Source organism: Mustela nivalis (genome assembly GCF_964662115.1).
Source record: "Mustela nivalis genome assembly, chromosome: 7".
NCBI lineage: Eukaryota > Metazoa > Chordata > Mammalia > Carnivora > Mustelidae > Mustela > Mustela nivalis.
Genome location: NC_139026.1, coordinates 101,855,811 through 101,881,904, shown reverse-complemented (window position 1 = coordinate 101,881,904; position 26,094 = coordinate 101,855,811). Strand labels below are relative to the sequence as shown.

Genomic DNA, 26,094 nt, shown 5'->3' with positions numbered 1-26,094 from the left:
TGAGTTCAAGCCCTACATTGGACTCCCTACATTTGGAAAAAGAAAGATCTTTACCAGAGAGCATGTTCATCCAAGGTCAGAGGTCCTATTCCTTTGGGAAAGACCTTCATTACACACACACACACACATGCGTACACAGTTCACTATAAAAGATAATGATGTTTGGTCTCTCTTGCCCTTTAAATTCAAATATACAAATTCTGTCTTGTTGAAACGATATCTATTCATTATACATATTCAGCTTACATTCAGAAAGAAAAGATGAGGATTATTTGAACAGGGGACCAGGAGTTGGGGGAGTGCTGTTGAGGTTTCTTGTGCAAACATTGACGGGTCATGGACAGATGATCATCAGAGTTACATCATGCATAGAAGTTTGTACAGCAGATGATGTAGTAATGATTGCTAAAGCAACAGGTACAAAATATGTAGCCTTAAGCAACTGAGGATGCTATTGAATTCCCTTCCTTTTTTTTTTTTTTTTTAAATCTCTTGATACTCCTTTAGAGTCAAAAACATCTAAAAGTACATTAGCTTCCTTACAATGGTATAGCTGATGAGTGCGGAGTGCTTTTTTAAAAATTACAGTCAACCTTAGTGGTGAGCAGCAGCCTTATGTGTGGCTTTCCTTACCCAAAGATATTTCTCCCAGAGGCCTCTTGGTTATTCCAAACATTCTATCAGAAGGTTAAAATACAAACACCCAGAAGGAGCCAAAAGAAATGCCTTATGATAATTTATACCTTAGAGTGAACTGTGTTTTATCAGATCCTTTGAGTAGAGGTGTGCGTCAGACATAAAGGCTAGACTTCTGAGCAGAGGAGAGAGGATGGTGGCATCAGAGTGCCATCCAGAAGGGGAGGAAAGGCTTTGAGGACATTCATACCCTTCTCTATATTTTTTCCTCAACCTTGCCTTTATTTGCAGAAACAGAGCCTCAGGATGGTTGTGTCTCACCTGGAAGACACATAGGGCAGAAGAGTGAATTCTCTTTTTCAGCCCTCATATTTTGTATTCAGGCCCTCACCAGATTGGGTGAGGCTCACCCACATTGTTATGAGGACTAATTTATTTATTCAACAAACATTTTTTATTTTTATTTTTAGGATTTATTTATTTATTTGACAGAAAGAGAGAGAGAGAGTGCGCATGTGGACAAGCAGGCAGAATAGCAGCTAGAGGAAGAGGGAGAAGCAGTCTCTGTGCGGAGCAGGGAGCCCAATGCAGGGCTCATTCCCAGGACCCTGAGATCATGACCTGAGCTGAAGGCAGACAGATAATGACTGAGCCACCCAGGCACCCCCCCAACATTTTTTAAATGCCTATTAGAGTACCAGGCACTTTAGGATATACTGGGGATGCAGGTATGAGTACAAACAGGCCACATCTTCTCAAGGCATTTATATTCTAGTGGGCAGAAAAAGACAGTAAACAAATATATGTATAGTATGGCAGTTATAAGTACTAAAAGGATAAATCTGAATTAATACAGGCATTCAGAACAATGCCTTGCCCACAGTAAATGCTTACTAAATGTTAGCTGTTAGTGTCACCCTGGTCATGTCATCCTCTTCGTCAGTCCTTGAGGGGGGATGGTAACAGCTCTTTGTGGATATCAGGGACGATAGCAGCAGTAATTACACATGACTCATATATGTATATATACACATATGTACACTTTTTCCTTATAACGGATATTTATTACTTTTGTAAAAAAGGGAAAAAGAAGATAATTTTCCCTAAAAAAAAAAAAATCAGGGCTGCCATTGGGTTAGTAGGGATGTGGAAAAGCAAAAACAAAACAAGGATGACACGAAAAGTCAGAGGGGGCATTCAAAACTAATTTTGCCTTCATCAGTCTGGTAAACAGTGATTTAAATTGCTAAGACACTCCTCTAATACCAAAATCTCAACAGGTTATGCTGCATTTTAGCAGAAAAACAATAATCTGTCCTAAATTAATATGTCTTTGCTTTGCAGCATTATACTCAGCATTTTAAAAAAACAAAGGGCTTACCATCCTCAGTAAGCAAATTCTAACAAAGATTAACACAGACGGTCATGATAAATCCACATGAAATTGATCGGTAATTATGTGTAATTGATCATCACACTCCCTATACATCAGTGACACACACGGTTAGCTAGAGTCAAGAGGTAATCCATCCTCTGTTTCCATTAGCATTATGAGGAAAGAACTGAGAAAATGAAGATTTATCTAGCCCTTATTATGAGGCAAGCACATTATCTCATTCATTTCTTGTAGCAGCCCTAGGAGGCAGGTATTCCTAATCCCAGTGTAATGAAGGGGAACTGGGGCTCAGAATGATTAGTTTAGGATCACACAGTTAATGAATGCTCCAAAATCTAAACCCAGCCTCGTCCTCCCTAAGGCCCATCAGTTGTCCACCTGACAGCTGCCGGAGGGAAGGCAGAGCAGGGCAGGTGGGGGAAGGAAGGGTGGAACATGATCTAATAGATAAAACTCATAGCTAAAACTCACACTGCATGCTCTCCTGGATACTTGTAAAAACTCATTTGAGCTTTCCAGACAGTCTGGTGGGTTACAGAATGGGAAACCCAAATGATTTTGCACTTTAGGCTTTAATGTTGGCGTATGATCATTTGGAGTGCCTCTTTAAGATACAATCTTTCATTTATCTTGAATGTTATATGTGTCAACACCACCTGTGCAGCTGTGTGTTCATACACGGTGATTACTGCTGAGGATCTATTGCTGGATACTCCATTCACCTTTGTTTCCTCCTTCTGACTGCACTTCTGATTTGCCTAACAAATGTAACTAGAAAATGGAAAGGCTGTCCTAGCACAAACCCAGAGGTGCTGAGCATCTTCTGTGGGAGTTGGAAAACGGGGTTGCTACATGTACACAGATATCCACCCTGGTCTTTACATATCTTTGAACCATTTATCTGTTTAAAATGATAAAATAAAAAACTAATTATTTTTTAGAAGGGCTAAGAGGGAAAACACTGTTTGTTATTTCAAGCCCTTCCTTGAAAACACCTCAGAGGACTGCTGAGGAAAGCTTTCTTGGATGGCTTCTGAGCCTCCCACGAACCAGGAGCTAATGCATTCTTCTGTAACAAAGAAACATGCCCAAGGCAAGGTTGAAACATCCGAGTGAGCCCCAGGTACTGCCTCCACAAATGGGAAGATTTTTCTCTGAGCCTCAAAAAGGGTTATTTATTTATTTATTTATTTAGGCTAAGTATTTATTTTAGCTGGAGGGCATTTTAAGTATTTGAAATACATATCTTTGTAGTAAAAATGAAAATTCATTCCTTTGAGATGGACTATGAAAAGGTCTCATCTCAGAACAAAACACTGAACAAAGAGAAATAAGGCAGAAAAGAGATGTGAAAAGCTCCTGAATTGAAAACCTCTTGGGCAATACCACATTCTCCACGATGCCACCTGGAAAACTTTTTTAAAAAGCAATCTATTTAGAGATCTTGGGCTGACAAAGTGTTCATATATATCCTTCTGGCATATTATTACTAGGCACTTCGATGGAAACAGAGAGAGGCGTTGGGATCAGATGACTCTGCCAACTTCTGAATTCTAATCTTGGGGTTGACACAGACTGACTTTGGAGACTAAGTTAGCTAATGTAGCCTGGCTTCATTTTCCTCCCAAAATGTTTGGGATTAATAAAATTTTTCCCATTGCATAAGTCTCTGAGGACAGCTGCTTGATAAGAACTTTATACATAAATGCCTTTTAGGACACCCTGCTAATTAATGAAGCCAAATGATCCCAAGTGCCTGCTTGGAATTTTCATTTTCTCTCTGAGATTTGAGATTCAGTTACGGTTGGTGCTTATGAATTACAAATAAGACTGTCTTCTGAAAGAAGTGAGCAGTATGAACTGGGGATAAAAAATTATTTGGCTTGGAAATGAAAAAGAAAATGTTAGAAAGTGTAGTTAAGAAAAAAACAAAAAAAAATTCTAAAGAAGGTGTCATACCAGGGCACATGGGTGGCTCTGTCAGTTAAGCGGCTGCCTTCAGCTCAGGTCATGATCCCAGGGTCCTGGGATCCGAGCCCCACAACAGGCTCTCTGCTCAGTGGGGCGTCTGCTTCTCCCTCTCCCTCTGCCTGCCGCTCTGCCTACTTGTGCTCTCTCTGTCAAATAAATAAATAAAAGCTTTTTTTAAAAAAAAAGAATGTGTCATACCAAGAATTCTTCTCAAGGAATATTTTATCCTGACTATTACAATTCCAAAATACAGTTTTATGACTTTTAAGTAGTTACAGTGCTTTAATAGCTAACATCTTAATCAGAATGTTTTGTTTTTGTTCTGTACAGTATTTTGCATTGTTTATCATTGCTTATCAAGCCCAAATATATAGAGATAACAGATAAACATAGAATAAATTAGGGGCATTTTGCTTGGATTTATTGTCTCCAAATGGACCAGGAATGTTCACCAATAAAAATATACAAGTCATGTGACAAAAAAAATCAAGATCTAAATCACTTGCATCCATTTCAGTATATCTTAATACATGATTTTATAACTCACGTGATTATCTGAATTTCATCCTCCTGTAGGCTGATTGTAGAATTGTAGACTATAGAATTTTAAGTGCTAAATGACCTTTAGAAATAATCAAATTAACTTCCTCATTTAAGGAGAATATTACAGAGGCTCAGATTAAGTGATTAACTAAAGTCCCGGGTTGAAACTGAAACCCAGGTTTTATTTTAATTTAGGTTAGTAAATATTCTGACTGCTTCAAGCGAGAGTTACCAGTCAGGCTTCCAATCTAAAAGAGTAAAGCTCAACCAGAACATAATAACAGCTCACTTTTGTCAGGTAACATTCTAAGCACTTTACATTAATTCGTTTTCTGAATTCCCCCAACAGCCTCATGGGTAGGTGAGGCACAGAGAGGTTAATATACTGCCAAAGGTCACACAGCTAGGAAATCTCAGACCAGACACATACTCTAATCTCTTTTTTACTGGCAATTATAATCTAAAGTTATTAGGTACCAACATTATGTACCAACAGAGGTTCAGGCAGAGGGTTTGGAAATACAAAGGGAATTTGAGAAACATTGAGGACTGAGAAAAATTCTGAGAGGAAAAGGCAAAAGTAGACAGGATTTCAGTACTAAGAGAGAGGGAGAGGGGGCGGGGAAGGTTTTGGAGGCAAAAGGAGTAATGTGAGCCAGTGCACACAATTTGGAAGAACATGAGGCATATTCATAGAATTTCTTTCTGGATCCATATCTAGAGAGAAAGGACAAGTCAGGAGTTCAAGGATTTTGAGAGAGTACCAAAATGAAATTGTCATGAACACAGGGAAGCAAAAAATGGTTAGACATCTGGGGCATCTGGATGCCTCAGTCAGTTAAGCGTCTGCCTTCAGCTCAGGTCATGATTCTGTAAGTCCTAGGGTTGAGTTCCACATAGGGCTCCCCACTCATCAGGGAATCTGCTTTTTCCTTTCCCTTTGCATGTCACTTCCCCTGCTTGTGCTTTCTCTCTGCCAAATAAAGTAATAGTCTTTAATAGAAAAAAAAAAATGGACGTCTCACCGAAAGCAGTTGAAACTCAAAAAGCTTCTTTGCACAGATTAAGTTCTTTCACCTTCCTTCTTTGTTCCCCTCACCTTTTTTTTTTTTTTAAATAAATGGAATGACATGTGTTGGATTTAAGGCACAGGATATGTTTCAAATTCCAAAGCATTTTTCACTGAAAGAAAAGGATTCTACACTGTTTTTTTCCATTGTAGTTGATGTTACAATTCCAAACATTGTAGGACTTTTGTTTTATGATTCCAACTGTCTTGTGTTCTCCATTTAAATATTTCATGTACTAAACCTTATAACTGGGACACCTGGGTGGCTCAGTTAGTTGAGCAGCTGCCTTCGGCTCGGGTCGTGATCCCAGGGTTCTGGGATCGAGTCCCACATCGGGCTCCTTGCTCGGCAGGGAGCCTGCTTCTCCCTCTGCCTCTGCCTGCCTCTCTGTCTGCCTGTGCTCACTCGCTCTCTCTCCCTCTGTCTCTGACAAATAAATAAATAAAATCTTTAAAAAATAAAAAATAAAAAATAAATAAAAATAAACCTTATAACTTAAATGTCTAATGCACCCATGTAATGCTGTATATGCGTGCAGGGGAGCAAGAGCCCCTAGCTTCAGGAGTCCCAAAGAGACCTGGTCCAGCCACTCGCTGCTGACACAATCCAAAGGCAGAGAAAGGAATGATGGTGAAACAGGAAAGGAATTTATTTCTGTGAGGCCAACATGAGGAAGACGGGAACTAGAGTCTCAAAGACTGGCCCCAAAGTGCCAGAAATGCTCCAGGCTAATACCAGGAAAATGTGGGGCAAAGGTGGGTACGTACGTGCAGGTGGGCAGTGAAGGTCAAATCCATTATTGCCTTGGGGGTCAATCAACAGGTAGGGTCTTGCTGGCTCAGGGCAGCCCTTATGGCTTGAAGGGGTAGTTTTGCTTCCCCTCAGAGAAGGCTTTGCCCTTAGAGTCTTCTACCTGAGCCAAGAGGCTAGCTGGAAAGAACCCCACTAGCAAGTCTGAGGTCAAAAGGGAGGAAGCTAACATCCTCTTTCAATGTTGAAGGCATGTGAGACATTTCCCGGAAAGAATTAAATATTTAATACTGTGGGAGACTTTGAAATTCTAGTAAATTCTTTGGCTTTTCATTTTACATATACTTTCCCCCTCAACATGGCCAACTACTTCAACCTTTCCCATTGTCACTTCTGCCACTGTGTTCAAGGTGGTCCCGATTAATAAGTATTCCAGGTGCCAACTCTTGGGTATTTTTTTTTCAGTAGATAAAACTTGTATTTCAGTGCCTCTGAAGACTGTCTGAAAACCCCTTTTGGAACAAGAGCTTCCTGAATGACCTTCTCTCTATTACTGACTGTTCTCTGTTGACTTGTTGGGCAAGGATTAAGTCTCTTGGCAGGTCTGTTTCTTTGATGCATAAGACAAAGACCATCCTTCTGTTTTTAGCCTCCAAGGTGTGAAAATAAACAAGTCAGTCTTGGTGGGACTGAGGCCATTGTGGGCTTAAAGGATGTGAATGAAGGGTGTTTCACTTAGTGCAATAGCACCCATTAAGCATTCACTGTGTGTCAGTCACTCCTGCAAGAGCTTGATATATATTCTTTCATTTTCTCTCCACAGCAGCCTTACAGGTACTATTCTTAGTCCCAGTTACAGGTGAGGAAACATTCTACAAGGCAAAACGTAGATTTGAACCCCAGTCTGCTGCCTGAGTTCAACTATTAGAGCTGGTGAGAAATGAAACCGGCTATCTTTTAAGACCCTGCCCTCCTTCTTTGGAGGACGGTTGCCCAGCAAGTATGCGGAGGAGGCCTGTGGTCTGTGATGTCCTAGGATTTTGGGAATGCAGTTATTAAGCTTTTGTCCCAAATCTCAGAGTCTCTTTTCTGTCTCTAAGTAAGTTGAATGGGAAGCGCTAAAAGTATTGTTGCCTCTGCTATAGACTTGTTACAGGGTCATCTCTGTTGTATCCAAGTAATACACAGCCAGTGGCTGGGGCGGTGGGGGGAGCCTTTCAGCAAATATGGAGGTCCTGGAAATGCATCGATGACAAGCACGTGGCCCTGTCATCAGTGAGCTATACTAGTGAGCTATTTCCATGTTTGGTGTTAGATTCTGGACTAAGTAGAGAGACAGGTCTCCACAGCTCTGTGCAAAGCCCAGAGCCACCGGGGAGCCTGATTTCAGTGATAGTCACTGTGACACCTGATTTTAGTGATAAAGGAAGGATGGGAAGGGTGCTCCAAAAAGCAATTCGTACATGAGGCAAAGCACTGATGTGTGAAACCACAAATTGCCTGTGCAAGGAACCCCATGTGCTTGAATACTGCCAGAGCATTAGCAAATCATTGGTATAAAAATAAAGGGAGTAGTACATTGGACTTCCTAAAAAAAAATCCTCTGCCCTTTCCAGCATGTGAAGTACTTGAGAGATAAGGAAAATAAACAATGAATTTTGGAACACTGAAAAAAAAATAAAATTTAATTTAAAAAAAAGAAAAAGAAAATATCCTTCACAAAATCAGAATTTTTTGGATACAGTGACATTTATTTCATGTTAGAAATCTCTGATAATTGTGAAATGGGCAGATATTATACCACATTAATTGCTCTCATGAAAAATTACTCTTAGGCACTAATGAACTGGTATCAATCAATAAGCAATAAAATATAATTGGATTTCTAGTAATAAAACATAATGGAATCAAATAGGACAAGGCCTATTTGTGGTACTCAAGAAATGTTTGCTGAATATGAATGTTTATTGAGAGTTCATAAACAAAACCAATAACCCCTATCTATGACTGAAAGACTTAAATTAGAAACTGCCTCTAGTGACTATTGCAAATAGAGCTAGGACAGATAAAGATTAATAAGGACAGGTTACTCTTGTTACAAATAGAAACATTTCTTTTTAATAAGGCCTACAATAATTTATCTTCTTTAGGATAAATTAGTCATTTTTTATTAAAAATTTTTATCAAAGTAGCAAAATGTTGTGAAACTAATTGTAATTTATATTGCCACTTGAAAGCTGTTAAATTTAGCATTTTGAAAAAGATGACTAGCACCCTGTTTTAGCTTAAATATTACAATAAAAAATAAAAGCATGTGTCAAATCTCTGTATCACCCTGTACCTACCAAAGAGTTTTTGGGTTTCCCCCCTTGATGATCACTTGATGATTGATCACTGTTCAGCAGCTAATTAAAGTCACAAGAGTGATAGATATCCTGGAATAAAGTTCATCAATATAACAGTACATTAGCCAGGCTGTCCAGGCATTGTTCATTTCTAGATATTTTCTGTGCAATAGAGCAGATGAGTTATGGCCTCAGAGCCCATGGAGGATTTTAGGAGGAATCCTACTTTCTCAGTGTAACATGGTGTACTAATGGCTGCTTCAAGTCAACAGAAGCAGAAGGAGATAATTAGTATAATTTGTTGTTAAACTGGCTTTTCCTTTCAGTTAAAATTTATTTGGTATTTACCCTGACACTGAAAAAAATCACTCCCTTTACCCACTAAGAAGTATATTATATACACACACGCAACTCAAATCATAAATTCTTAGGGTATTTAGTTGGTGCAAGATTCGTATCTGAAATCAAGGACACACAGCATTTTCGAGTTGGAGAAGGCCTAGAGGATCACGCGGTCCAACCACCCCCTTGATAGGTGAGAAAGCTTCAGGTTAGAAGAGATGAGTGGTCTTGCCCCCAGGTCAGATGGGTGGATTGAGGGCTCACACTCTTGGATGTACAAGACAAGAATGCTGCTTCCCCAACACAGGCTCCTGAAGCTGGAGAAGAAAACAGTCAATTTTCAACTGAAAACAACATTAACAATGGCATGGGTTCTGTCTTCCTATAGACTGCTAAATGCCATCCTATTTTCTTTCCTCTGAGTTTCATCAACTACTACCCTTTTAGTGGGATATTATAAAATCCTCTTAGAAGATTTCTAGTTACATGATCAGTTTTTCCTTCTATGATTTGGTGCATTTTTTTCTTTCATTACACACCTTTCAATGTGTTTGAGAGGCACAGTTTGATTGTCCCCCTAATTTTGGTTATGTAGGGAGAGCTGATGTTGTCATCTCTAGCAGATAAGATTCAGGGCCTGATCGAGGGTCAGAAAGGCTGAGGTTACAGAATTGTTCTCTAGCAAAGCAAGGATCAAAATCCAGATTTATTGGATTTCATAGACCTAAGCTGTTTCCATTGAACCTAGTGCTCTTTATAATTACTCTTCAATTGAATATAATCTGAAATTATAATTACTATTTTTAATTACTCTTGAAACAAAACTTTAACATTACACTAAATAGTAATATAATTATTCTTTTATTTTCTTTAGCCGTGTTTCCTCCCTTCACATATATGTCTTCTCTATTTTCTCTATTTTCCCCTATTTTATTCTCTGCATTTCTGTTGCCCTGTCTTTTAGTTGGTTGGCAGGCCCTAGTCAGCAAGGTCCAGAATCCCAGACAGTGCCTTTTGTTCAAAGCATTTGTTTGAGTTATAAATATAATTTGATGATAAATTCAGACTCTTGTACTGATTTCATTTCAATGGAGTCACAACATACCTCAAGTTCTCCTTGATAAACTAGCTGTAAAGGCAACATCTCATGCTATTTAATTGTCAGCCTTGATCTATTTGCTCATTCTAAAGAGCTTTGCTAAAATTCCTTATTTATTTATTTATTTATTTATCTATCTATCTATCTATCTATTTATTTATTTATTTGACAGAAATCACAAGTAGGCAGAGAGGAGAGGGGGAAGCAGACTCCCTGTTGAGCAGAGAGCCCGATTTGGGGCTCGATCCCAGGACCCTGAGATCATGACCTGATCCGAAGGCAGAAGCTTAACCCACTGAGCCACCCAGGTGCCCCTAAAATTCTTAACATATACATAAGTGGCCTAAATGGAAATACCACCAATTTCCTTCCCTTTACCTCTATCAGAAATTATAATCTTGGGGTGCCTGGCTGGCTCAGTTGGTAAAGCATGAGACTCTTGATCTTGGGGCTGTAAGTTTGAGCCCCATTTTGAGTGTAGAAATAACTTAAAAATAAAATATTTATTTTAAAAAAAATGATCATCTTTCCTGTCATGGAGAAATCACTGCCTGTTTTTACCATGTGTTGTGATAGGCGAGCCTGGATGTCTCAGTTGCTAAGTGTCCACTTAAGCATCCAACTCTTGGTTTAGGCTCAGGTCATGATCTTAGGGTCCTGGGATCGAGCCCCACGTCAGGCTCTGTGTTCAGTGTAGAGTGTGCTGGAGATTTTCTCTTTCTCTCTCCCTCTGTTCCCCCTTACCCCACGAACACACACACAAGCTCTCTCTTTCTCTCTCAAAAATAAACAAATCTTTTTTAAAAAGTTTATGATCATTTTTTTCGAATATCAGTAACTGACATTTACTGTTCACTTATTATATGTCAGACTTTTGGGGCTCTTTTCATGTAAGGACACCTTTAATCCTTCCAACTACCTTCTGCATTCCATGAGTGAGAATGATACACTGGTTTCATAGCAAGGAAATCGAGGCACAGAAAGATTAAGTTGCTTGCCCAAGATTACACCGTGAGTAAGTGCACAAGTAGGATTTGAACCCAGATAGCCCATTCTGTGAGGCTAAGCTCTAACTACCAGTATACTCTCTCAAAGTTGAGTTCTCCCTATGTTATTTTGCAAATATAATGGAATTTTGTAAATTCTGCTTTCGTTGACCTGTGGAGAGCCATATCAGCCTAGGAAGAAGAGGTAAATTTTATGAGAGTTCATCATGTCTGCTCTACAGACCACTCACCACCTCAGGGGTCAGAACTTCTCCAGCCCAAATGCCACGAATGAGAACAACAGTGGTCTGTACCTCTTAGCTTGGAGCATAATATGAAGCTAAGTAATCTGTCTCTGGAGCCCACACACTTATTTCCACATCAGACCGTAGAAACTATCAAGAATCAAACTCTCCGCTCTGTTATGTGCTTCTGTGCATTCTATTATTTAATCCCCATTTCACCTCAGAGGAACGAGGGCCCAGTTAAGAGGCTTGCTGGGTAGGAAGTGGTTTTAGCACAGGAACTCAAATCTGGTTCTGCCTGGCTCCGGAAGCTGGGAGTTGGCTCAGTGCCCTAAAGAGTAGGAAGGCTCGAGGTAGCAGGTGGAAGGATCCTGGCATGCAGTGGTAATGGGTGTTCTCTGACAGGCCCTTCCTGCCTGCTGGCCCTGTTGAAAATAAGCCCTTGGAGAGGCGCCTGGGTGGCTCAGTCTGGGAAGCGTCTGCGTTCAGCTCAGTGATGTTCTCAGGGTCCTGGGACTGACCCTGGCAGCCTGGGCTCCCTGCTCAGCAGGGGCCTGCTTCTCCCTCTCCCTTTACCACTCCCCCTGCTTATGCTCTCTCACTCTCAGATAAATAAATAAAGTCTTTAAAATAAAATAAGCCCTCGGAGACATAGCATGGCCAGGCAGAGTCCATAACCTGGACTGAAGCTGTGTGGCCCCTGGAGGGCCAGGTTCCTTGCAGCACAGCCCCTGGGGCTCAGCGTAGGGTGGCCCGAGGGTCCTACTTTCCTGGGGAACCCAAGAATTTGCTGGGAAACAAGAGGAACAGGCTTCCAAGGCTGTGGCCCTGACTTGGTGGTCGTGTTAGTCTGGCACTTGCAGAAACTCAGTTACAATTCACGCCTTCTCGTGTATTGATTGTAGAAAAGAGATCTTGATTTTGGGATGCTGACAGTTAAGGAAACTCCAAAAATGTAGTTTCTCAGAAGAGCTCTTAGTGACTGGTGAAGTTAGTAAACTAGCAGGCTACGTATGGAATATTGTCGTAAATACACTGCTTTCCATTTCCCGTCAGCCCAACCACCACACCTTTCTTTTCTCAGGGGCCATGAACTCTAATGCTAACTGTATCTCATGGTGAATTTGAACTACTTAGCATCTCATTAGACCATTCCCAGGTATTTTATGGGCAATGCTGTTTTGAATGCCGGGGAGGGAGAAAATAATTCAAGGCACATATTAGGTATTAGGAAATGTTCGTTAAACGACTATATGAATGGACAGGCAGACTGTAAACGGCTTCCTGTCCTTCATTTGTTTCTCACCAAATGCCTATTTTTTTTTAAAGATTTTATTTATTTATTTGACAGAGAGAGACACAGCGAGAGAAGGAACAAAAGCAGGGGGAGTGGGAGAGGGAGAAGCAGGCTTCCTGCTGAGCAAGGATCCCAGTGTGGGACTTGATCCCAGTACCCTGGGATCGTGACCTGAGCCAAAGGCAGACCCTTAATGACTGAGCCACCCAGGTGCCCCCTAAATGCCTATTTTACTCCCACTGTCTAGAAGCAGTATCGAGAATCCAAAGGCGCACAAGACCCTGCTGGTGCCCTGGGTGAACTGAAGGACAGTCCGTGATACTGGATGGCACACAGGTATCAGACCTGTGGCAGAGAGCCCAAAGTGCTGTCAACAAGAAGGCCTTGGCAGTTGGAAGAACACAATAGCTCTGGTGGGGGAACCAGGGAACACTTGGCAATGGGTGAAATATGAATTTGCCTTGAAGGATGAGTCTAAACGTTAGGACAAGGTGTGGGGGGAAGACATCGCAGGCAGTGGGATTGGCTTGGGAGAAGGCCACAGAGGCAGGAAAGCACACATCCTGAGGAGGGAGTGTTCAGTGATTGACTTAGAGAAGTACCCAAAGTGCTCTTTGGGCCAGCGTTAGGCCAGACTGCCCCAACTCCATGGTGGAAGCAGACATCTCAAGTCTGAGGAAATGTCGAGAGAGAGAACAGGGAAAATGCCCTGTGACTTTTTTTTTTTTTTTTTTTTTAAGATTTTATTTGTTAGAGAGAGCGAGCACAGGCAGACAGAGTGGCAGGCTAGAGGCAGAGGGAAAAGAAGGCTCCCTGCCGAGCAAGGAGCCTGATGTGGGACTCGATCCCAGGACGCTGGGGATCATGACCTGAGCCGAAGGCAGCCGCTTAACCAACTGAGCCACCCAGGTATCCCTGCCCTGTGACTCTTATCCTGGATTCACTTTCTTCCCATTCCCTCCTATTTTATGCTAAATGAGATTACTTCACACCCCCAAATCCTCCTGCTTAACTTCACGGGGATTGCTGCTAAAATACGGCTCTGACCATACCGTTTACACCCCTGTGGATTCATGAACACCCATCGAATACTTTTAAATAATTTCTTTGCTTGAGGTTTCAAGGCTCTCCTAATCTGGCCCGACAACTGCTGCAGTCTCATCCTCCAGCCCGGTGACCCAGCCATCCACTTTCCAAGCCCTTCCCTAGAGCCCCTCTCGAAGTTATGGTCTACACACGCCCACCATACCTGTGTGTTCTCCCTACTCCACATACCTTTGCTGGCACTCTCCCTCCAGCTTGAATGTCCTCGCCTTCATCTGTGTCCATCAGATTCTCCAAGGCCCATTTTTTAAATCTCCAAAAATTTAAGCTCTTAAAAGTAGGAAACCAAAAAAAAAAAAAAAAGAAGTAGGAAACCAAGTCCCTATTTTTACACCCATCATTGCCTTATGGACAGTAAATACCAAGCAAATGGTGAGTGAATAAATAATTATCTTTCAGCCCTCTTTCCCTCTACTCCTAAATATAACCAAGAGCAGCTGTATCCCCCAGGAAAGGGGCCTTCCATTTTTATCGTGCTTTAGAATTTCCAAAGGTTATAGCCTATAGCAGTCTAGAATACCCAGTCTGGAACCTTATTGCCAGGGCTTCAACCATTGGTCTGCCAGTTACCAGCTATGTGACCTTGGGCAACTTAGTTCACCTCTCAAGGCCCTTCTTGTCTTATCTGTATAATAGGAAGAATAAAGGTATGTGCCTCATAAGAGTTTTTTAGAAGGACTGAATAAGCTATTATTTATAAAATGCTTAGAATGGTACATGGCACATAGTAAGCGTTACATAATGCTTCATTTGCTAAACATATACATATTACATACATATGTTAATGGTATACATTACATACATACGCACACACACATATTATAAGTACTCAGTAAAGTTTTACATGCACACATATGTAGGGATGCACAATTGAATGTCCACAATGGCCTTGTAAGGTGAGAAGTATAAAATAAATTCCCCCCACCTGGTAATTGGTAGACTCATTCTTAGAACCATGCCTTCTAACTTCTGTGCCAGTAGTCAGAAAGTAAAACGTAGAACCTTAATACACTGCTTCTTCAAACATGTGAACGGTTTTCAGATACATAATGGTTTCATGACACTAAATATTAAAATTCTCTGTAGATATTTTAATTATTTTGATTTAAAGTACAGGAGTAGTGTCAGATACATTATATGGGTCTGTCAGTAAGGGAAAAAATGTTAACAACTTCTGTGCAAAAGTTTTTGCGTAGGATTTCACAATTGCCAAGAAATCTATTTCACTGTATTCTTCTGCAGTTAAGAAAAGATGGAGTAGGGAAGATATGTTGAGTGTGTTCAGTGGAGAATTATGCATGAGGTTTTAGTAGAGAAGAATTCAAATAGGAAAATGTGTTATTGGAGTACATTTAAATGGATATATGCCTATCATGTCATTTGGAATGCAAATGCTTGTGTTTGCATTAAGCTGATGGAGAAGCTATTATTTTCTTTGCAGTATGTATTCAAAATTCACCTTTAAAAATAAGAGCTTTCTTCTACTTTTCTGAAAAAGAGAAAACTGTCTGTTATTTTATTTTAAATACAAAACACATTTAATTCGGTCAACAGCTTACGTTTTAAATAACGTAGTTTGTACTTGCATTCATTATCTGCAATTAGAGTTCTCAAAAAGCTTTTAGTGTTTTTCTCCTCAACTTTTAAAATTCATTCATTGTTATTGTTAACATTTTAGAAAATAGTGGAAACCCTAAGTCACACTGGAAAACTGAACAAAGAAATTTCCCTCTGGAAATTACCATTGAACTGGGTAGAAAATCCTCGGCTATTGTGCTGAACCACATTATGATGGGATATTTACACCCTTTTCTTGCTAGCGTTGGGTCAAGAATGTTTTCCTTTGAACCCAGACTAGTTTATAAGAAACCCCATGCTGGCAGCCAGCTGAGGATCTGTAGTTCATAAGGCTTAGTTTGTGCAAATTACTTGCTTACACAGGTCCTCAGCATCTAAATAAAGCAGGAGTTCAAGTCTTTTCTTCGGGGTGTATTTAGGAGAAAAGAATGCTTAGATACCCAGGGCTGCCTGGGATGCCTTTTCATCTCTCTCTGGTGGGGTCACATGTTCTCATATCTTCCTTTGACTCTTAGCAAGAAGAATACAGACAGCTGAGAGAGAAAGAGGGAGAGTGAGAGAAACTTGTGTTTTGATATTTTGGGTTTTTTTTTACCCTCTCTTTAAAGATGTAACTGGAACCAGGGTCCAAATGGTATGTGGGTTTGCAGGGTGTACAAACAGAGCCAAGCCTAGAAATGCAAGGTGTGTCATCGATTCATTGACCTTACTGTTTGCCCAGCTGTAGGGTGACTCCCTTGTCATTCCCCAGCTGCCCAGCTGCTGCTTAATGCTGTTTTATTTTTCTTTTAAACTTCAGTAGCCAACCAGACTTCTCCTGGACAGGTTTGATAATTACTAAAAACAGATAACACACAGCTCAAGAAAAGCTGCCACAACTTTGCAATTTTGCCCTTACTTTGCTCTTGTTCAGCAATGCCTTTAACGTGATTTGCTAGCTTATGTTTTAAAGGGAAGACATCATCAGATTTTGTGAAAATAAGTAAAGGCTCTTCATTAACCCCATGTTTGACACTTCAAATAGTCACCTTCAGAATGTGCATTAAGTTGAACCATTCTTAAGAATGGACTGACTTTGCCTTTCTTTTTTTTTTTCTTAAGATTTTATTTATTTATTTGACACAGAGAGAGAGATCACAAGTAGGCAGAGAGGCAGGCAGAGAGAAAAGGGGAAGCAGGCTCCCTATTGAGCAGAGAGCCCAATTCAGGGTTCGATCCCAAGACCCTGAGACCACAACCTGAGCCAAAGACAGAGGCTTTAACCCACTGAGCCACCCAGATGCCCCACCTTTTTTTTTTTTTTAAGATTTTTTTTTATTTATTTGTTTGACAGAGAGAGAAATCACAAGTAGGCAGAGAGAGAAGGGGGGAAGCAGACTCCCCACCAAGGAGAGAGCCCACTGCTGGACTCAATCCCAGGACCCTGGGATCATGACCTGAGCCAAAGGCAGAGGCTTAACCCACTGAGCCACCCAGGGGCCCCTTTCTGCCTTGTCTATAACCTACCAATACAGCAATTTCATATGCTTCAACCTAAATAAATACATTCCACTGATGCTTCCAGTTCCCAAACTATTTTAAAACTCATCTTTTTGAAATGAAAAAAATCAAGTTCCTTACTTCCAAATGTTACATTAAATCTCTTCTAAACAACTACATTTCAGTTATAAAATTGACTCTGAATAATTTATGGGTTATTTATAAATGTAATAAAATCCATTTTATGTGGATGAGAATTTGACATAATTTATGGGAAAGCACCACCACCGATGTTTGGATGCTAAGTTCTGGTATGTTCCTTGATACGTCTCTTGAATTAGAGTCATACCTTACCTGTGTTGTCTCTTTTAAGCAGTATAATTGTACTTAAAATAAACAAGGTTTAGAAATGGCCCAGATTTCTGACTCTGCTTATAAAAGCAGATTGAAATATATTGTAAAACTGTGATTTTTGAGGTAAAATCTTTTAAAATCTTTGACCATTACTTTGGATCTACAAGTACAGGGATTGTATACAGATATGATAGTTACTGTAAGAGTAAATATACTTATTTACTATTTGAAAAAATGTTTATTAAAAAAGCATCCATGTTTTCTAAATGCTTTGGGAAATAACTATGTAGATCAAGTTTTTTTTTCCAAAACTGCAGAATGTTAAATTGGCAATATGTGTCAAAAATCTTGAAAATGTGCAGATTGTCTAACTCTGCAGTTCTTCTGAAAAATTTACCATAAAAATTTTTTTTAAATTTAAATTTAAAAAAAGAAAATGTATCATGGAAAATGTGATCATTTTGTACATAAATATTTCTGGGACAATAATAAAACCAAATGTCTAAAGATTTAAAATTTTTTAATTTTTAAATTTTAAATTTTTAAAAATTTTAAATTGAGAATCATTTATATAAGTTTACAGCATACATGGAAAGACACATTACAAAATTTTATTTTCTATATGTTCCTAAATATATTAAAACGTAACTTACGCATATCATTTCTAAGAGAAGAAATAAGATAGAATATATATCAAGAATATATATATCAACACAGCTTCATTTATAAAGCAGAAAGTTGAAATATCATAAAATGTTCAACAATAGGAAATTAGTCAAGCTATGTCCCAGTCATATAAAGAACTATTATTCAGGCTTTAAAATTGTATTTTAGAAGAATATTTGGTAATAGAGAAAAGTGTTCTGATATATTAAGCAAAAAAAGGAGATAGAAGGGGCACCTGGATGGCTCAGTCAGTAAGTGACATGATCCCAGAGCCCTGGGATCAAGTCCCCCATAGGGGTTCCCTGCTCAGTGGGGAGACTGCTTCTCCCTCTTCTTCTGCCTGCAGCTCCCCCTGCTTGTGCTGTCTCTCTTTCTTTGTCAAATAAATAAAATCTTTAAAAGTTAAAAAAAGGTAGATTAAAAATTGTTAATATAGTATGGTACACATTTTTTTAAAGGAGAAATATGTGCCATTTTCAGATAAGAGAGAGAGAGAGTGTGTGTGTGTGTGTGTGTTTTCCTAGGAAAAAGACCAAATGGCTGTACCAAAAATCTTAACAGTGGTGATCTCTGCTTTTTATTTTCTTTTTTGTGTCATATGTTTTCTACATTGAACATACAGTACTACTTTGTGTTCAGAAAAACGGTGTTTTTAAACTGAAACTATGTGTGAACCTTAATATTTGCATTTTGTATTTTGGCCAGTAGATTTTATGCAAAAAAAAAAAAAGTCTCCTTAGTAAGAGCTGTACTGATTTGGAGTTTTTTTAGAAGTCCAAAACTGGGGTAAAATTTATCCATGAGTGATGGTTTATTCTGCAGATTAATAATGCAGAGATTTTAGAGAACACTTTTGAGCTTAAGAGAACTTTTCAAGTGCCCTAAGACTCTAAATCATTTTTTCATCAAAGCCTGTCCCCTAAGTGCCTCTTCCTGGCAGGTGAATTTGCATATTTCTCTTTGCTTTACTTAGAAGCAATAGTCCATAATTCATCTATTTGCCTAACAATCTGGCTCTCCCCCTGCCAGTTGGAAGGTGATATTTTTAACATATTCCTCACACAATGGCTTCCATTCACTCTCGGAGTCACAGACCAGCATCTTGTAACAATTTGGGTCCCGTTTTCGCAGGTGATGAAAACATACCATATGTATCACGCAGAGAGCATCAGTGCAGAGAGCAAGCTGAAAGAGGCTGAGAAACAGGAAGAGAAGCAAATCGGAAGGTCTGGGGATCCCGTCTTTCATATCAGACTGGAAGAGAGACATCAGCGGCGAAGCTCTGTAAAGAAAATTGAAAAAATGAAAGAAAAAGTAAGTGAAAAACATCACAGGGCCTTTCTGTCCTCACTTCGGGTGACAGTACTAAGGACACTGATGTAATAACCAATAGACGCACCTTGTAAATTATTGTGAAATGACACACATTTCCTCCCACAGGAATGAAAAATGTTTAAGAAACGTAAAAATCATGTACTAACAGCTGGACATCATGTAGTGTTGAAGGCCAAGTACTCCATATACAGTGTGGGCAACTTGAATATTAACGAAGAAGTTTCCTTGCAATTGGGCCTGAAGACCAAATATGTTGTTGGGTACTTTTAGTTATTTAAATCAGATTCAAAATGTACTTTTCTTGGAAGACTTCAGAGGTCATTGACATATGTGGAATACATTGTTTAGATTAGTAGAAAGTCATGTATCTCTCTCTGACTAATGACTTTGTTGTCTTTCTCAATACCTGGCTCATCTCCATTTCCAGAGACAAGCAAAGTATTCAGAAAATAAGCTAAAATCGATTAAGGCACGGAATGAGTATCTCCTAACCCTTGAAGCAACCAATGCCTCAGTTTTCAAGTATTATATTCATGATCTTTCAGACTTAATTGACGTAAGTACTTGAAGTTTTCATATTTTCCATATATTTTTAAATTTTTTTTAACTTTTTTTTTTTTTTAAATGATCTCTTATCCCAACTTGGGGCTCAAAGTAATGACCCCGAGATCAAGAGTTACTCACTTTTCCAACTGAACCAGCCAGGCACCCCTATATCTTCCATCGTAAGATGTAATTAGCAGTAACTATATTTCATTGATTCAAAAACACCCTCCTCATTTCTCAAACCAATGTTATTTTTTATAATACTCAGAAGGAAAAACTGCTTCCAATTAAACCTTACATGATACTAAAACACTGTCAACTGTAAGATGCACATGAAAAAATGTGGATCCTACAACCAAAGAAAAGCAAATGATTAGGTTCTGTGAAACTATGAGTTCCTGGTGAACTCAGCTAGGAAAGGACCCAGTCATTTTTAAATTATGCAACGGCACAGCCCTAACTGCATTCATTAATTCAAAGTATATTTCTTGGGCCCTACTATTGTTAGGTGCTCAGGCTGTGGAATCATATACAGTTCTTTTTTGTTTAAGTGTTATTTTAACACTGGTTAGTGAACGTAATAGTGTTATATGAGTTTCAGGAGTATCATGATTGGGAGTTCAGTATCATTCAATACAGCAGCCCTGGCTCATCACAAGTGCCCTCCTTAATCCCCCTCAACTGTAGTGTCCGCCCACCCCCAAGCATATACAGAGCTCACCTTCAGGAATGCAAAGTGGAAAAGGCAGATGTTAAGCAAATGACTACAGACATGATAGCTTTGTTCCTGGTTGTGGTAAATACTGTAGGCAAAGTAGAGTAGACTTAAGCCACGTTTATAAATTTATCTAACACTGTACTTTGTCTCCAAGGATATGCTATCAAAAGCAGTAATTGGGCTCATTTAGAACTCTCCAAGCGTAGACACCTGGGTGGCTCAGTCCGTTAAGCATCTTCCTTGGGCTCAAATCATGATCTCAGCATCCTGGGATGGAGCCCTGTGTCAGGCTTCCTGCTCAGCAGGGAGCCTGCTTCTCTTCTCCCTCTGCCCCTCCCCTCCATTCTCTCTTCCCACCTCTCCTCCCTCTTCCCTGCCCCTCTTGCTCCCTTGCCCTTCTCCCCACTGCTTGTGCACTCACGTGCACACGCATTCTCTCTCTCTCTCGCTCTCGCTCTCTCTCAAATAAATGAAAATCTTTAAAAAAAAAAAAAAAAAACCTCCAAGTATATATGTATACTATTACATCCACGCAGTGATTACTGCTATGATTCCCAATCTTTAACCCTCTGATCAGCGTTTCATTCAGAAAACCTCCAACACTGTAGGACACCGCACAGGTGAAACAGAAATCCCAGTCCAAAAACATCCATCTCTTCAAATAAAAGGAAAAAACTCAGTGTGTTGTAAGAAAAGCACAGAGAAATAATAGAGGTTCAGAGAGATATCTGATGGAAAATGACTCATGTGCTGCTTTGTATTGGTTGAATTCAACAGTTTTAAGATACTGTAAATTTTTTTTTCTGTGGCTCATAGTATCATAATTTAGATGTATAGTAGGTTAAAGCATTTTTATTTTTATGGTGAATGTTTCATGGATTTAGCTATATTAGAGCCACAGTTTGGGACTTTTGCAAAAGAATTGTTAAATAATGAAATTATTTTTTCATTTATTAACACTGATGTGCCTCTTTTTTGAGTCTAAAAACAGTTTTATCTCATACTATCATAATTTCTTTATACAGGACCCTTTAATTAATAAAACCAGGGAAAACTTTTTTTCTGTTTATTTCATACAAGTATTTTAATCAAGTGATTAGTTTTCTTTTAGCTCTGATGAAATGAATTTTTTCTGCTAGACTGCTAGATTTTCTGAGTAAAAATAAACAATTTTTATGACCCCTGTTTTCAATCTTATATTTGTAGGGATTCTGCAAAGTGTATGGAATAAAGGACTAATTCTTTGTAACTAGTTCACTTGGTTATCTTTTGGTTTAGGGCTTATTTTTGGAGTACTTGGCTAGACCCAAGCCAGTTTAACACAAGGAAAAGTCTCTATGTATTGAAAAGCATTTTTGTACCACCTGCAAGGTACCTAGCAATGAATTTGACACTGGAAATCCAGCAGTGAACAAAACAAAGTTCCTGTCTTCAAGGAGTTAATGTCCTACTTGAGGCATCAGCTCATAAACATATTTACATATATACAAACATTATATAGTAGTGACAATGCTGTAAATAAAAATAAAACCACTATCTGAGGGCTTCTTTTGATGGCATTCAGGAAAAGCCTGATACCTGAGCAGAGAAGTGAGCTGGAGAGCCACATGGCTAGATGGGGAAGGAATCCCGCATGCAGAAGGTGTAGAGGCAGTTGTGTGTTTGGCAAGCTCAAGATGCTCAAGCAGCAGCAAAGCAGGAGACCAGTATGGCCAGAGCAGAGTAAGTGAGGAGGAAGGTTCTGGAAGAGAATGTAGGCAGAAGCCCAGTTATTTAGGGTCTTTTGGACGGGAAAGGGATTTAGATCGTGTCCTAAGTATGGTGAAAAGCCATTGAAGGGTTTTACTCAGGGAAGTGACATCACGTGTTTACATGATAGAGACTCACTCTGGCATCTGGGTGGAAAACAGACTGAGGGAGGTGATGAGTGAAAACAACAAGCTCTATCTAGAGTCTTTTGCAATTGTCCAGACTAGAGACAAGACCTAGGGGAAGTGGTTGGTTGGATTCAAAATACATTGAATAGGAATTTTATATAGTCGGTGAACAGAAGGGTAAACAGACTCCTCAGTTCAGGTCCTAAGTAACTAGGTTAACAGTGGTGCCTTTTCCTGAGGTGTGGACCCTGAGGAGATGTGGGTGAAAGGGTAGGAAGCAGCAGTTCTGTCGCATGCAGTAGGAGTGAGATGCCAGTTGGTCATCTGTGTGGGAGATGACAGTAGCATTCCCAATACTACTGGCACCTATAGCATTTCAGGGAAGTCATCATCATTGTCATGGATATTCATTGAGCTCTTACTATGTAACAAGCAGGTTTCTAAGCATTATCTCATCAAACCATGTGAGGTAAATGCTATTTTCTACACTTGATTAAAGAACTGAGGCTTATATAGGCTAGATAGTTTGTCCACGGTCACACAGCTAGTAAGCAGTGGGCCTCATACTCAGACTTTTTAACCTCCAAATCTAACTAACTCTGATGTAAATAAATAATGCTTAAATGTACAAAGTAATTTTCAATTTTAAGAAAGGATGGACTTTTAAAAGATCAGCCTTAAATTTAAAATGGGAGTAATTCTCAAATAATACTTCATTATGAATTTTAAAAGAAATGGGTTTGTTGTCATATTCAACTGAAATTGAATCCTCGCTTAGTAAAAATTATGCATTCATTAATTCACTTTTAAGGTGGTGAATGTGCACCTTCTAAAATGGCTGCTTACTTTGTGGGAATGTAATTTGCATATATAGTGGTGATCCTAAAAACCATTAAGCTTGACCCTTCCTTGTGAAAAAGAAAGACTGATTATTTTGCAAAGGCAGCTAGAATCCTTTGCTTTGTGAGCTTATTTAACAAAATCACTTTTATAGTGAGCTATCTAATAATAATGGGAAGAGTTGTTGTATCTCTAATGAGAAAAAGTCAAGACGTTTTAATTTTGTTTATTTTTATTTATTTTTTTATTAACATATAATGTATTATTTGCCCCAGGGGTACAGGTCTGTGAATCGTCAGGTTTACACACTTCACAGCACTCACCGTAGCACAGACCTTCCCCAATGTCCGTTACCCAGCCACCTTTCCCTACTCCCCCTACCCCCCAGCAACCCTCAGTTTGTTTTGTGAGATTAAGAGTCTCTTACGGTTTGTCTCCCTCCCATCCCATCTTGTTTCATTTTTTCCTTCCCTACCCCCCACAACCCCGTGCCCTGCCTCTCAGATTCCTCATATCAGAAAGATCATATGATAATAAGACATTTTTAATGCTTAACATTTTATATGTGAAATGAAATGAAAGATAACTAAATGTGTCTTGACTGAATCAAAGCAATATAAATAAGAATTCAAATTGAGACCTTTATTTACACCTCTCATTTCCCTTGGTTTCTACTGATGTCAATAATCTGTCTCTTTTCTTACAAATATCCTGGGTAGACTGTGATAAATGGATCTATTGGTATTTAAAAAAAAAAAAAAAAAAAGTAAAATAAATAAATAAAAACAAAAAAATTTTTCAAAGTCATATGAATTTTCCATATGACTTTCCATAGGATTTGTATTTTATTATTTACTTATTTTTTAAAAGATTGTATTTATTTATTTGAGAGAGAGAAAAGGGCATGAGCTTGAATGGGTGGGAGGGCAGAAGGAGAGGAAGAAGCAGACTCCTACTGAGCAGGGAGCCCCGTGTTGGTCTCAATCCCAGAACCCTGAGATCATGACTTGAGCTGAAGGTAGACATTTGACTGAACCACCCAGGCCCCTAGAATTTGTATTTTAAAACCAGTCTTTTTATTATCACAGAATTAGTACATGTACATTATAGAAAATTAGGGAAAAAATTATAAGCAAAAATGACATGATCACATTCTTACCATCTCAGATCATCACTGTTAACATGTAAAGTTTTTTGTGTCCACATACATGTACATCTTTATACCAGAAGAGTATGAAATCATATTTTATATACAGCTTTTTAACCTACTTTTTTCGATCATTGACCCCCATCTTTCCATTTCAGAAAATTTTGAACTCCTCTAATAGCCAGACCATATTCCTATTTATGATCCCCCCCAAAAAACATTTCACAGCTAGTGTGTCTAGACTAGATGAAATTTAGGATCACACATTACATCAGGGTGATGTGTTCCATTAGTCTTTTTTTTTTTCTCTTTTTTTAATCTAACAAAGTCCCTTGTTGAAGAGTCAGGAACAGTTGTTCCTCAGAACATTTCAGCTTCTGGATTTATCTCTAATTTTTGCCATGTCAGTTAGCCTGTTTCTCTGTTTCCTGTATTTCTTACAAAGTGAACATTATATAATGATTTGATAAGTTCAAATTAAGCACTTTGCAACAGATCACAGCATAGGCGATGTTGCTGTGTCTTAACCCACCAGTAGTGATGCTAAAATTGGTCACTGGCTTGGATGATGTGACTCTGATTACTCCATCAGATAGTTAACATTTTTGCCCCTTGCAACAAACTGGGTATTCTAAAACTTCTTGAGTTTAGATCCTACGAAATTGGAAATATACTAACTTGGAACTCAAAGCTGAGCTTAATTTACCTCAGTCAGCAAAATGCTTTTTTGGAGTACAAATTAATAAGGTACAAGAAGGTCCTGGGTAAATTTTAGTTTGTAAAGTTACAATCTCTTAATTTAAAATCAGGTAGGAAGTGGAACAGAGAGTTTTTTTCACAACAACAAAGGATGTTTATTATGTCACTTGAAGATGAAATACGAATTTGGGGCAGCTGGGTGGCTTAGTCGGTTGAGTGTTAGACTCTTAATTTCAACTTGGTTGTGGTCTCAGGGTTGTGGGATCAAGCCGGGAGAAGCTCCGTGGGGAGTCTGTTTCAGATTCTCTCTCTCTCTCTCTCTCCCTCTCCCCCCACTCACGTGCTCTTGCTTTCTCTCTCTCTCTCTCTCAAATAAATAAATATTTTTTGAAAAGAATAATTACAGGGCGCCTTGGTGGCTCAGTGGGTTAAGCCTCTGCCTTCGGTTCAGGTCATGGTCTCAGGATCCTGGGATCAAGCCCCACATTGGACTCTCTGCTCCGTGGGGAGCCTGCTTCCCCCCCACCTCTGCCTGCCTCTCTGTCTACTTGTGATCTCTCTCTCTTTGTCAAATAAATAAATAAAATATTTTTAAAAAATAAAAAGAATAAGTACAAATTGTAAGAAATGTATTACAAATATTGGCCAAAGGAAATTTAATTTATTTGGGAGAATAAAAGCATAATTATAAAGGAAAAATAGATTGTAGTTTTATAAATCATAGGTTTCACTTCTGTAATCATTATTATCTCCAAAAGTAAGTGCAAAAAAGGCTGTAACTAATTCTGTTTAGAATCGAGATGCATTACAAGCTTTACAACCCAGAAGAAAAACCATGCAGGCAACAAATATTTGTAACTGAATGCTGAGATTTTCAAGTGATTATAATTTGCCAAGAGGACAGTACAGGTATTATTTCCCATAATCCTGGGTGTGCAGTCAAATTCACCATTCTCTATATCTAGAATTCCTCAAACAGCTGGTAATGTAGCCTCTTTCAGTCCAGTTCCACACCTACTCACCCTCAAAAGGCATTCAGATAAACAGAGTTCTCAACAGCAGAATTCCATT

General features: G+C 39.1%; 1 protein-coding gene across 2 annotated transcripts in view; it reads left to right on the top strand.

The window, feature by feature from the left end:
• Positions 1-26,094, top strand: part of SRGAP1 (SLIT-ROBO Rho GTPase activating protein 1) — a 269,866-nt gene that overhangs the window by 166,957 nt on the left and 76,815 nt on the right. For both annotated transcript variants that reach the window (XM_082742529.1, XM_082742530.1), the window contains exons 5-6: positions 18,993-19,175; positions 19,624-19,752. In XM_082742529.1, the coding sequence (XP_082598655.1) occupies positions 18,993-19,175; positions 19,624-19,752 (312 nt within the window). The remainder of the gene's footprint in view (positions 1-18,992; positions 19,176-19,623; positions 19,753-26,094) is intronic.